Raw genomic sequence first — 13,535 nt, forward strand, 5'->3', positions numbered from 1 at the left:
TGATTTATTATATGTATGTTTTCTTTCCCGCTGTACTCGTAATTTGTTTGAAAATTGAAACGTGCTATTTTCAATGTTGAAATCATGCACTAAATAAAAAATATTTTAAAAAAGAAAACGCAAATACATGCAACAATCCCCACGCATTAGGAGTGACAGATAAAGAAACAAAAGACACAATAACTCATACTTTGCAAAGAATCTGCAAAATTTAAGATAAAAGATAATTACCTAGGTGGGAACATGAAACCCAACCTCTGGCCAAACGGATTAGTGGAGGTCATCTGATTTAAGAGTCAGGAGACAAAGACTATGGGACAGGTGCTAGATAGGAATATACCTACTACACTTCTCTAGGACCCGACGGACCAGAGTGCACCCCTCTCTTACACTCTTTCCCTCCTTGATATTCTTCTGCAAATCTTCAATCTAATTAGGCTGTCTTAAGCATTAAAACTTCTCAGTCTGTTCTTCCCAGTAGTGGTTCTCGCCCACTCCTCACTTAGCATCAACGTCTCTTCGTAGCAGCTCTCTCTATCTTAATATTAAGTCACTCAAGTTATATCCTTTAATTTTGCATGTCCCTCCCTCAACAGTTGCAAATATCTGTGAATCATGAACTGTGATTGGGCCGGGGCAGGGGAGTTGTCATCACCTCATGTGGTCATCCCAAAATTCTTAACTAATTCTTTGTTTAGTAAACCCTCACCAGTTAATTTATTCAATTTTCAGGACACTTCCTTTCACATGCATTTCACAAAATGGATAGATACAATTTTTTATATAATTTCTTCAGTTGATGAACTTTCCCAAGCACACGTCCTTGGTTCTTGGCAGCCGATCAATGTTCCGGTCAGCAGGTCATTCCTAGATCTTAGCGTGCAGACTCAACTTGCGTTACATTTCACCTGCCATCTATTCTTTTGGCTTAGCACATCAGGCCCAAAATGTTCAGTATTGACGAAAGAATCATAAACAGATGTTATTCTTCTTTGTTAAGGAAAGCATCTGTAGGGAAAAACTTCTTTTAAAATCCAGGTGAGCATATGCCAGGCATGCGATACTTCAGGATCTACAATTAGCAACTCCTTGCGCATGCTTGAGACTTTTCTTTTCACATTGGTTAACCATGTGGTTATTTACGCGGGACGGGTTTGCACATGCGCAAGGCGATTTTCGGTTTCAAGCGGGATTTCAGTCACGTGGTACATTATTCTTTGTTATTTAAGCAAGCAGAAAGGCTTTTCCCCGTGTATTTATGTCGGGTGTACGTAAATTTTCTTTCAAGTCTCTAGTCCTACTTGTTAATACTTGTTAACGAGAGGTTGATTTGAGCAAGTTTAATTTCTTTGAATCCTTGCTCCATCTAGAGGACCAGCCTATGTTTTGTGCTGTTAGAATTTATTACATTAAATAATAGCAATCCCCTTAATCAATCTGGATACCAAGTCACTTTAGGCTTTGCAGGATTTTAAAGAACAATCTGTTCTTCACTTGGTCCAGCTCAGAGCTGAGGCAAAATTAACTGCTTTAAGGGTGTTGTATTACTAAATACTGACCACCCAAGATATAGTCGTACAACAATATCTAAAACAGAATGTCGGCCAAGAAATCAAAAGATAAGTGCAGGGCCATCTTAGGCCAGGCCCTGCTGGTTCTTAAACTCAGGTTATGTGTTTCTCTTGCACTGGTTCTGACACACTTGCTTCCTGCTCTTGCAGAGCTTACTATTTATTTCCTTGCAGTGCATTAAGCGCAGGGAGTTGTCTGGCTTCTGTTCCAGTCAGCAGACATCTTAGGTCAGGCATTGCAGGTTTTGAAATTCGCCTTACGTGTTCCTTTTACACTGAATTTAGATGTTTTTTTTTTACTGCAGTGCTTATTTCCAGTAACTTCATCTGGGAGTGTAGCCTGCCAAGTAGGAGCGGGGATGCTGGGCCTTAGTTTGTTTTACTTTGGCCCCCCTCAATCCGGCATCTGACATGCTTTAGCCACGCCCCTCTTCTAGGCAGGCTCTTTAATCATGAATGCTGCAAGGACGTGCAGCTGAAAGGCTCAGCGGGCAAGCTACTGGTTCACCAAAGGTACGAATAAGGCAAGCCCATCTACGCCCGTCCGCGCCTCGATATGTGTGGAAAATCAGTCGCTAAATCCTACTCTGCCAAGGAGATTCTGCAACTGGCCCGTAGCATCCCTGGAGACTGTACGCCCTCAATGGACATCTCAAGAAAGGAAGTAAACTGTGGGGATTGCAGTTTTACTTTCTCAAATGGCACCCCAGAGACTACTGGGGAAAGTAGCGATAGTGTTACCCCTTCACGGCACTGTGTTACTCCATGAATTGTCACCCCCCCTACTTAAACACAAGGTTGAAATTCACAATTTCCTGATGGACCACCAGCCAAATGTGCTGTTTCTGTCTGAAACAAGACAATGGGATTCTGATGCTAGACTGACAATCGCAAAATTATGTTCTACAATATTTAATTTAGCAATTCTGGGCCACCACAATCTTTATTTTGAAGAAGCCACGTGCCACTCGGTAATCTCCCTTACTGACTACTTAGTAACCTTCCAATTTACCCCACACACAAGCAAGGTCACACTCTGGACCCCCTATCTTTAACTCCTCCTGTGTGAGTGTGGCTCCTCCCATACCCATGGCATGGTCGGACCATTTATTACTTCCTTCTCAGGTTGCTATATCCCCAAATCCCACGTCACTAGGTGATCGACACTGTGAAGTACGTAAATGCTCTAGAGTTACCCCAGCGGCCTTTGCGGTGACGCTGAGTGCCGATTGTCCGACTCTTAGAGACAGCATGGACATAGCAAACACTCAAATAGAAATCAACCTATTATCACCCTGACACAGGATGATGGAACCTCTGCCTGGTCAACCCAGCAGAATGGATAGACCATAGCTGCCTCAAGCAAAATGCAGAGAAAACTGAGGTCATTATTCTGGGAAAACTGCCATCTATCTCGTCCACTGCCTGGTGGCCAGATATCTTTGGCCCAGTACCAATCCCAAAACAGAAAGTTAAGAACCTCGGTATCGGGTTCAACAACAATCTCACGTTCAACAGCCAGATATCTAATCTCGCTGGAGTTCATTTTGCAATTCTGAGAACTCCCAGAAGCCGCCAGGAAGAAAGTAATCCAGGCACTACTGGTTTCCAGATATGACTACTTCAATGTAATCTATCTGGGTGCCACCCAAGGCAGGATAAGGATGCACCAAAGGGTGCAGAACGATGCAGCATGCCTGCTGCTGAATATCCCCAAATGTTCCTCTTTGGGTCCTGCTCTTGTCAAACTTCACTGGCTTACAAGTACAAAGAGAGTATCCTTTAGAGCTCTCTGCTTTTGCCACAAGATCCTGAACAACAAAGACCCCTTCTATCTTCATGCCTTGATCAAGCCCTACAAACCCAGCAGGTGTTTCAGATCTGCTGAAGCTGGGGTCTCGATAGTCCCAAGGGAGAAAAAAGCACAGATGGATGGTAGCTCCTTCAGCTTCTTGGCCCCCAACTCTGGAATACCCTTTTGTTGGATCTAAGGCAGGAACGTTCATACTGATCTTTCAAAACAATGTAAGATTTGGGTTTTTTAAACAAATCTAATTAGCTATTATCTCACTGGAGGATCCTGCGAGGATGACATCCTAGCACAGGGACACTCCGGTTGGAGTTACCAGGCACTAATCAAATTTCATCATTATTAGATTATTAGTATTATTTAGGGAAGTAAAGATTTACTATTCCTAACTCCACATCTACATACCTTTAAGATATATATATATATATATATATATATATATATATATATATATATATATATATATATATATATATATATATACTTGAAGATGAAGGATCACACGAAAACAACAGCCAGCCAGGGCAAAAATCTATCTGGATCCCAAAGGATACAATGAGTCATAAAGAAATAAAATATCCAAGAAAGAAGTGACTCAAACAGATATATTCACCAAAGAACAAAAATATATTTCCACTACAACGTTTCAGCTTCCGCCTTCCACAGGTAGTTTCAAGATGGTAAGCTCAGTGGCTGCACAGATGACACAGCTGAATTTTCAAAAAGCATCATGAGTGAAGATTCCATTTGGAATGTGGAATCAATGCAGTCCTGAGAGTTCTTGAGATATGCAGTAATCAGGATGTATTGTCAGTAATGTTCAGTCCATCTGGATGCAATGATTTTAAACGGTACATCCAGAAGTTTTCCCTGGAGTCCAGTAGTTCTTCCTTTGAGACATGTTCCACGGGGAAAATCTTCAAATCTGATAGTGAATGATCCACAAGGTTAAAATGATTGGCTACAGGCTGGTCAATTTTCTTATTAATTATTGCTGATTTGTGGTTCCTGAATCGTGTGCGGAGGTCATTCATTGTTTGGCCTACATATTGTTTTTTACAGCTTTGCCGTTGGCACTGAATCACATAAATAATGCATGTTGAGCGACATGTAAGATGCTGCCTTATTGCATAGGTCTTTCTGGTAACATAACTAGTAACTGATGATGTTTGTAAAAGGTATTCACACGTGATGCACCTTTTAGAGTCACAGCAATGAACCCCTGCATTTATTACAGCTTGCTTGAGTTCAGCTCTAACAATAAGAGAAATTGTGAAAAATTGCAAAAGGTTTTTCCAAAACCGCCAGACATTGCTTACCGCAGGGCTCCAAATTTACGATCTCTTATTGTGAGAGCTGAACTCAAGCAAGCTGTAATAAATGCAGGGGTTCATTGCTGTGACTCAGCATCAGCGCAGCATCACCTCAGCACAGCACCAACCAACTCATCACTACCTGAGCTCATGCTCAGAACCACCTAAGCACCAGTGCAGCACCACCACCTCAGCATGACTCCACACCACCTCAGCAGGACTCTGCAACAACTCAGCATCATTCAGCACCACCCCAGTATCATTCAGCATCACCTAGCACCACCACAGAATCACCTTAGCACCACTTCAACATCAGAACAACACCACCTCCCCATCAGTGCACCACCACCACCACCAGTGCACCTCCACTTCAGTACTAGAGCAGTCCTACCTCAGCACAAGCGCAGCCCCACCTCAGCAGCATATCAGCACCAACACAGCACCACTTCAGCATCAGCACAGCACGACCTCAGCATCAGCACATCAACTCAGTACAGCTCAAATGCAGCATAGCTCAGCACTACCTGAGCACTAATATAACCCCACCACCTGATCATGACTCAGCACCACCTCAGCATCACTCAGCATCACCTGAGCATCACCTCTGCACCAGAACACCACCACCTCAGCATCACTCAGCACCGCCTCAGTCTGCCCTCGAAATATGGCATCTGTTGGTTCCACCCTAGTGTCCACCTGCTGCTCAAGTTGTAATTCAAGTACTATTTCCCAACCTCCACTCTCCTTTTGTATATGTTCCCCCCATAACAAAAAAAGCCTATAATGAAAAAGCATTAGAACAGGCAGGAAGACATTGCCAGCATTGCAAGGACAAAAAAACTAGAACACATTTTTTATGTTAATTCTTTTTTTTAAAGAGTTGTTCAGTTGTACATAATGTCTTCTTGGTTATATGTAAGGTAACACAAATGGTATTAACACTATTTATTATAACTTTTCAACATGTTGCACAGCAGCCACAATGCTCTACAGCATAGCTTAAAGACATTGGCAAACCAATAGCTCTGACTAAATACTTATAAGGTCTCAAAAGCGAGACCTATTGGCTCTGCCAGGCCTTGCATTTTTAAAGAGGTCCTTTAGGTCGTTCAGCTGAGGGTTCTCTGTAGCCTGTAGTGTATGTCATTACAGGCCAGTCTCTTGAGCAAATTTCTTGAGGGAAACATCCTTTACCGCGCAACCATTACTACGCGTAATGGTTACATCGTGGTTTTAACAGCGCAAGTCGTTACATCGACTTGCACTGGAGGGCGCTCTAGACTAAGGAATAGTGTGAATTGCTATTCCAACACCTTCCCTACTGTACGTAGACTGTTGTTGGAAAAGTAATTCACACTATTCTTAAGTCCAGCGCCCTCAAACGCAAGTTGATGTAATGACTTGCATTGTCAAAACCGCGATGTACAATACCGCGTTGTGATGGTATGCGTTGTATCATCATACATTCATTTCTTGATACGTCAGATTTTACATTCTATTAAACACTGTCTAATGTATCTCACAATAAAATTATATGCTTTACTACAATAAACACTTTAAGTTTTCAGGGTACAAAAGTATTTATTTCCTCATCATAAACTGTTTCTTGCATGTAGAGTGACAGACTCCTGAACAATATGACAGTTTTTAAAAATACCACTTTCATATAATTATCACAACAGAAAGATGTTTTAACCCAGATCTTTCTAACGTACATTGCAGGTTGTGCTTCCAACATTAGCATGTCTAAGGATAGCAGTGTATGAAGAAGGAGGAAAGTTTATAGGTCACCGGATATTACCAGTCTCAGCTGTCCGACCAGGTAAGAATATTTTTTTTTTATATTTCCTTTATTTAAAAAAAGTGGTTCACTGAGTATGTATTTTTGCTAGCTTTACCTCCTTATGATCATCTGTATCCAAAGTCCAACAAATTAGATACAACAGTACAGAACATAACTTGAAAGGATAGCTGGAGCATCTTGGATGTATATTTACATGAAGGGATTTTATTTCAGAAATGTTATGAGGGAAGCCTTGGCAGATGGACTTTGGCAAGGCTGTGGCTTGGGTGTTTCAAGAAAACCTTTGCATTTCAGCTGCTCTTGTGGACTAACCTCCTTTTTACACCGAGGAGCATGGAGGCACCTCAATATGACTGGGGATTGTAGTACTGAGTCTGTTTTGAGAACGGAGAGGAGTGAGGGTGGTAACAGTAAGACGGGAGTGATTGATTTAAGCAGGAGGGAACGAGGGGTGTGCACTTCATGTTTTTAGTTTAAGAAGTAAGCTGTTGATGGTTTGGTAGGAAGAAAGGGTTTCGTTTATTAAACAAAATGATCGTTTTTGTGTATAATCTGAATATAAAAAACAGAGCAACAACAGTGATTGTATTAATTGGAGATTGTTTTTATTGATTGTAGTGACCCCTGAAGAAGTGCTTTTTAGCACGAAATGCATTGGGTTTTGACGAAATAAATACTGCCCTGAATGAAGAAATGCTTATGTCGTGTTTTTTCCAAGAGGTCCGGATGGGCACAGTGGGAGCACTAGAAACTTAGAAAATCGCATGATCACTCCGCCTGTGCAATTAAAGCATATTATACCTAAGAACAATGAGTAAAATGAATGAGTAGAAAGATGAAAATGGAGTACATTTTTGAATTAATTGCCGAGATTGGCACAAGTAAGCTGTGCGACTGGATGGGGTGAAATGTCGCCCCAAAGTCATGTGGGGATTGTAGAGGCAGTGACTATCGTTGTAATTATGGTGCCTAACAGAGGAGTGAAGTTACAACTACAGTTGAGAACCAGCTGACATAGAAAAGTAACTGGACATTAAGGAGACACAAAAGTCTATATTTTACAAATCACAGGAAATATGCTTGGCACACCATTAGTTACAAACAAAGGTCACATTTTCTCCTTTAGTACTAGTCAAAGGTACTGTGATGAGCACACCATTGGTCTATTATTTGTGTAGAGAACAGTGTAAGACACAGTGGTAGTCACAAGAAGAGGATTAGCACCCCATTGATAGCTATTGGAGCGTTCAGCTTTGTGCACCTTTATGGAATAAAAAGTGATGACGTTCTGTCCTAATTTTATAAATGACCGGTAGTAATTTTTTTGCGTCATAGGGAACACGGTACATTGTAGGGGATCTATTTTTGGTGACCTGCCACAACTTTGGAAAGAGACATGCAGAATGTAACTGCAACATCTTTCTTTCTAAGCCTTCCACGGGACCCCTCATTAAGATAAATCAAATGCAAGAAAATGTTCCAGAGCTTTCCAGGAATTCGTGGGAAAATATAGCAGTGGAGTGAAAATTGTTCAGAATAGACCACTGTTTTGGGGGATAAGGGCAGCAGGTTAACCAGACATATGGGGCCTCATTTATGAGGCTGTGCGTCACTTTGACGTCGCCGGTGCGTCACTTTTTGTGACGCACCAGTGGCGTAAAAAATGTGCCTTGTTGTGCCATATTTACAAAGTGACGCATCTAGGTAGATGCGTCACTTTGTAAACCCCCGCGCTACATTATACCTGCGCCAGGTATAATGTATGCAAGGGGGGCGTTTTGAAGCAAAAAAAGGGTCATGGAAGTGACGCAGTGAAATCTATAAGATTTCACTGCGCCATTTCTTGACCACTAATGCGTCAAAATCTTATGCCTGCTTCATGGCAGGCGTACGACTGACGCAGGCACTAACAACATGGGACTTGCCCATGTGAAAGTACACATTGCTGGGGTTGCGTCACTTTTGTGACACACTCCAGCAATGCGTCACTTTTGCGCCTACAGATACGTCAGAAATACTGACGTATCTGTAACTCCTTGCGACATGATGCGTCATATTATAAATATGACGCATCAATCATGACGCAAGGAGTGTGCAATGAAAAGTGACGCATCGCTGTATTCACGCAGCGATGCGTCACTTTTCATAAATGAGGCCCATAGTACTTATCTTGAGTAAGTACTGTTCGTGAAGGAAAGCACAGGGAGATGGTCAAGAAATATATAAAAAGCCTGAGAAAAAAACTAGCAGCTACAGGTACATTTGGAATATTAATAGATGAGTGGATTAGAGACGAATATTTGTCATATTGTAACAGTGATAGAGTACACAAAGAAGTATGGGTAAAATAGGAACCTTCTATAATAATGCTAAAGGGCAGAATATAAGATGAAAAAGGATAATGCGACCTGTATAAATGCGAATACTGTTAGCATGAACAAATTATTGAATGGGGGAAAGGGTGGTAGGTTGAAGAGAGAATATTTCATTTCTGGATTGGTGGGATACTTGACAAATAGTAAACACTGTCCAACAGTAAGGGTCATGTACAACAAGTGTGATAGAAAGGGACTTAAAAATGAAGGGCCTCATTTATGATATGTTGACACACGGCAGCGCAGCAAAGCTTTCCTGCTGCGCTAACATGCGTTAAAATAAAAGGGCAGGAATGCTCCATATCTACAATATATGACACATTCCTGTCCTTCTCCTCTGCGCCGGCATACAAACAGAATCTGTGCGCCAACAAAGACACCTTTGCATCATGTTGCTAGGGTGCCTGTGTTTTGGGGATGATTCTTTTTTGTGTAGGACGGGATATCTTACTACACAAAAACAATATTTGATGGCATTTACCTCTTTCCATGCATGTTGCAGAATGCAGCATGCAAGGATAGAGAAAAAAGCGAGGTGAAATAAAAGTATTTCTCCTCGCTGTGCCACCCCTATGCCCCTGGGGAGGCATTGGATTCAGACACATTACCAGCTTTACAAAATGTTTTAAATCTGGGAATGTGTCAGGTTCCATGGATATTTCATGGGAACACCCACAGCAACACCCTTGAAATGCTCCTTTCACACAGAGTAATGCGTGAAAGGGGCCCATATTTACAAGGCCATGAAAGGTCACACAGGGTGACTTTACGTGGGCTTTTAAATATGGGCAAGAACATTGCGCTGCCAGTGCATCAAAAAAAGTCATTGCACTGGCTGCGCAATGTTCTTGGAAATAAGTATTGTAGAAGTACATCACAAAGAAAGAAGCTAAAAGATGTGAGGGAGGTATGCTAACAATTTGTGTTACATTTGGGACACAAAAATAATGGGAAGCCTTCTGTATCTGCATTAATTAATAGAAAAGCTTTTGATTTATGTTCCCTCTTGACCACTACGTATTGGAAGAGATTAGGCAGATAGGATGAAATGGTATTTCTGGCTGCTATAGAATTTTCCAATATATCTGTGGTTGAAAGAATCTCTGTTAACTCAACGGTGGTTGTGCTACAGGATGGGCCCTTAGAAGAAGCTTTGGTGTTTGTGAAGCCTAATGCTCCCCCACAGGTACTAGCAAGTCTACAATGGGAGAGAATGGTTGCTTCAATTTTTAAAATGCCTATCCAGACATTTTTAAGGCTTAGCTAGGATGTTTGAAAATTGATGTACACAGAAACTGCTGTATCAAAGTAAGAAGTTAAGCAATTGCCATGCATGAGGCAGTCCAAGTAGAATTGTAGAGACTGTATATATTTGTCAGATTGTTCCTATGCAAGAAAATGAGTGATTATCTATTATACAGGTAACTAAGTTATTCTGTGGAGAAATTAATTTGTGAATGACCTTAAGAGTTCTTAGTAATGCGGTGGTCGTGGAAAAACTCCCATTACGAAACATATCTGTGATAATGTCAATGGTATTGTGGCCAGATGTCTTTGCAAGTGTTGTTCTAGCCTTGGCATACCACCAGATTCATTTATGTGAGTCACAAAATCTGGCACCGTTTATGACTCTAATGGAGATGTATACATTTGTCAGCCACATAAGCCTAAATGCTAGGTGACTGGCTGGAGTAGCATACATTCAAGATGACCTTGTTGTGTATGGAAACTTGTGAGAGGGACATAAAGTGCCAGCAAGGATCAATAAAGGTTCAAAGATCATAGATTAACATTGTATGCAGACAAGTATTAGTAGGAACTGAAATTAGTTATCTAGGACATTGTTTTACTTAATCTAGGATGAGACCAAAAGGACCTGGTTGAGACTGTAAAGATTTTCCTGCACTTGATTGATGAGCCTTTAACAAGACATTAACTATTAAAACATGTTGGTGCATTATAGATTGTGAATGGCAGCAGTCAGTATTACTCAATAATTGAAATACCAGTAGGGTCTTCGAAAGGCTATTCTCCATTTGTCTCCCTTCTTCACCCAGAGCAGAAGATATGCTCCTTGGAGGTCAAACATGATGAATATTCTGTATCCTACGACTGCTTCAAAGATGTTATTCAAGGCATGGTAATCAATGCAAGGCCTTATTTCTTGACTCTCTTTTGGTATAAAAAATAAGGAAGCACTCATCTTAGGTATTGATTGGGTTAGCAAAATGTTTTTCATCATTTCTTTGAAATACGACTTTAAAATTCCTTTTCAGTCTCGGATAATGAGTAGAGATGTCCAAAGTTCCTAATTATTTTTTCATACAAAAAATAAGAAACATCCACGATAGATGTTGATCAGGTTACCAAAATATTTTATACACTTTCTTTGAGATGCAGCTTTCAAACCTCGTTTTCAGTCTCACATACTGAGTAGACATGTCCATGGGGAATGATTGCTAAAGGAAGAGTTGCAATAGCACCATGGAATTCCCTAAGAGAAGGTAGAAAGAATGTTGTTGACTTTTCAAAGACGCCAGCAAAGGCATGATACTGATCAGGCCTTCATTACAACAAAGTAATCCAAATTTGAGATTTTTTGTGTGCGATAATTGTTTATTGCATTTTCACATTACAAAACAATCTTAGATTAGCATTTTTCAGTCAGCTATGGTGTGGTCTCCACCCATTAGTTTAGTATATTTTATAACAATAATAAAGATATTGAACATAAAAGCTCCCAGGAGTAGCCTTGAAAAATAAGAATTCTTTCTTAAACAACAAACATTCATCCTAAATTCTATCTGGTTTGTCCATAGACATTACTAATACAAGATGTCATTTGTGTAAAGTTGTATGACTCTCACTAAGTACAATCTAGAGTGATTATTTTAACCCAGCTTCTACATTCTTTTCACCTAATAATAGTTGTTGTTCCTGTTGAGAAATAACTCAGTCCCATTATTCAACCCTTTTTGCAAGCTGTAGAATTTGAAAACTGTTCAATGAAAATATGAATGAGTCAGAGGGATTAATAAGATTGTATAATAAGTTTCTAGATTGTTTGAGAAGGACTCTTACGGTAACCTATGCATATTAGGTTATTGTTGCAGCAGAATCTGTGAAAAGTTTCCAGGCTAAGTCATATAACTCCATCAAGTCATTAGTTTTATAAATAATACTCTCACATTCTGTTATTCTTGCAATTTCCAATTAGACTCTTCATGGAGTGGAAGATGGATGGTCTCCTCCAGTTTCTTAGACGGCAGACTTTTTCTGCCATGAGTGCTGGCGCTGGTCATCTATGTCTGTGTTTTGTAGGGATTACATTGTCCATTATGTCATGCAGCAGTGCCAGTTGTGCAGGGAGTGAAATAGTGATATTTTCAAAGTCAGAGATCGTGGACCAAATATCAATTCGATATTGGTGCAATCTAGCACAATCCCAAAGTATATGCATTAGATCATTCTCATTTTCGCCACACCCCAGCATATATCCTGCCCTAGTAACCCAGATGTCTTCAGTCTGACCTGGGGCCAGTGTCTGTGTCTCATTGTACCCAGCTTTCTCCCATACCCACAGTGGTGTTCTTTCCTCTTGGACTCTTCAGAGCATGGTCATGTTCTCTTGGAAGTGGCTGGGATGGAGTGATAGTGTTGCATCTGGATCTTTCAGTTTTGACACTTCACTGGTCGCCAGCAGTTTGGTGTTCTTCGGAGTAATTATGTCTTGCTGCTCCCGAGGGGCGATGGGGTTTTCTACTATGCATGTTTTTTTTCAGTCCTGAGTGAAGGAATACCAGGACAATGACTTGTGTTAAGCCATTGAATGCTATTAAGATTCAGACATGGAATTACCAATTACATGATAGCCTGATTTAAGGTGGAGATGATAATTTTTACTGAAGCCTTCCTTTCTGATTCATCATGACATAATTCCTACTTCCTATTCTTCTAGGTCATTTCTTGTTTTTCCAATATAAAGGTCTGCATGAGAGTACTGCTCTGGACTAAATTTCCAATCATCTTTTGGGTGGCAAATGGTAGGTGAGAAGTTGGAGAATCCCGACAAATGTACATGGCTGGTGGTATTTCCAAACCTGCAAGACAAACCACGCTTGAGACACCCTATTCCCACCCATTGCATGGGATTTATTACTGCCGATTTCTGTGGAGAACTCTGGAGCAGTAATGTGTTTACAAAAGCCAGATATCACTTTGGTGATCCTTGGCAGGCTGAAAAAGTAAAGGTTCATTTGATTGTGAACATATGATTATTATATAAATTAGCTTTTTGTATAGAACCCCAAATGTGTACAACTTGAGATGTAAACATGATTCAGTAATTTAGGACAATACAGGCATGGCCGTCTTACAGAAAGTTGTTCTGCGACAGGGAGCCAGGAGTTGAGCGGGCATATTTGACATGAGGACTGTGACAGCACCACAAGGTGAAGACTAAGAGGCTTTTGAGAGAGGAGGTAGCGTGACTAATGATGACAAATATTGCGCTAACAAATGAAGGTCCATGCTCCTTCAGAAAGACAGTGTGACTCCATGGGTACTCTGATCCCTCAGCCGTTACAAAGAGATTTCAAGTCAAGTCAAGTCAAAAGTGCTTTATTCGAGTTGTTACTCATAAAAGCATGGTATACACAAAAA

At 40.7% G+C, this 13,535-nt stretch overlaps 1 protein-coding gene across 2 annotated transcripts in view; it reads left to right on the forward strand.

Moving 5' to 3' along the window:
- PLCB1 (phospholipase C beta 1) overlaps positions 1-13,535 on the forward strand; it is a 2,228,480-nt gene that overhangs the window by 1,621,275 nt on the left and 593,670 nt on the right. For both annotated transcript variants that reach the window (XM_078649524.1, XM_078649525.1), the window contains exon 21: positions 6,417-6,516. In XM_078649524.1, coding sequence (XP_078505650.1) covers positions 6,417-6,516 — 100 coding nt within the window. The remainder of the gene's footprint in view (positions 1-6,416; positions 6,517-13,535) is intronic.

The sequence above is a fragment of the Lissotriton helveticus genome, chromosome 6, assembly GCF_964261635.1.
Source record: "Lissotriton helveticus chromosome 6, aLisHel1.1, whole genome shotgun sequence".
Classification (NCBI taxonomy): Eukaryota; Metazoa; Chordata; class Amphibia; order Caudata; family Salamandridae; genus Lissotriton; species Lissotriton helveticus.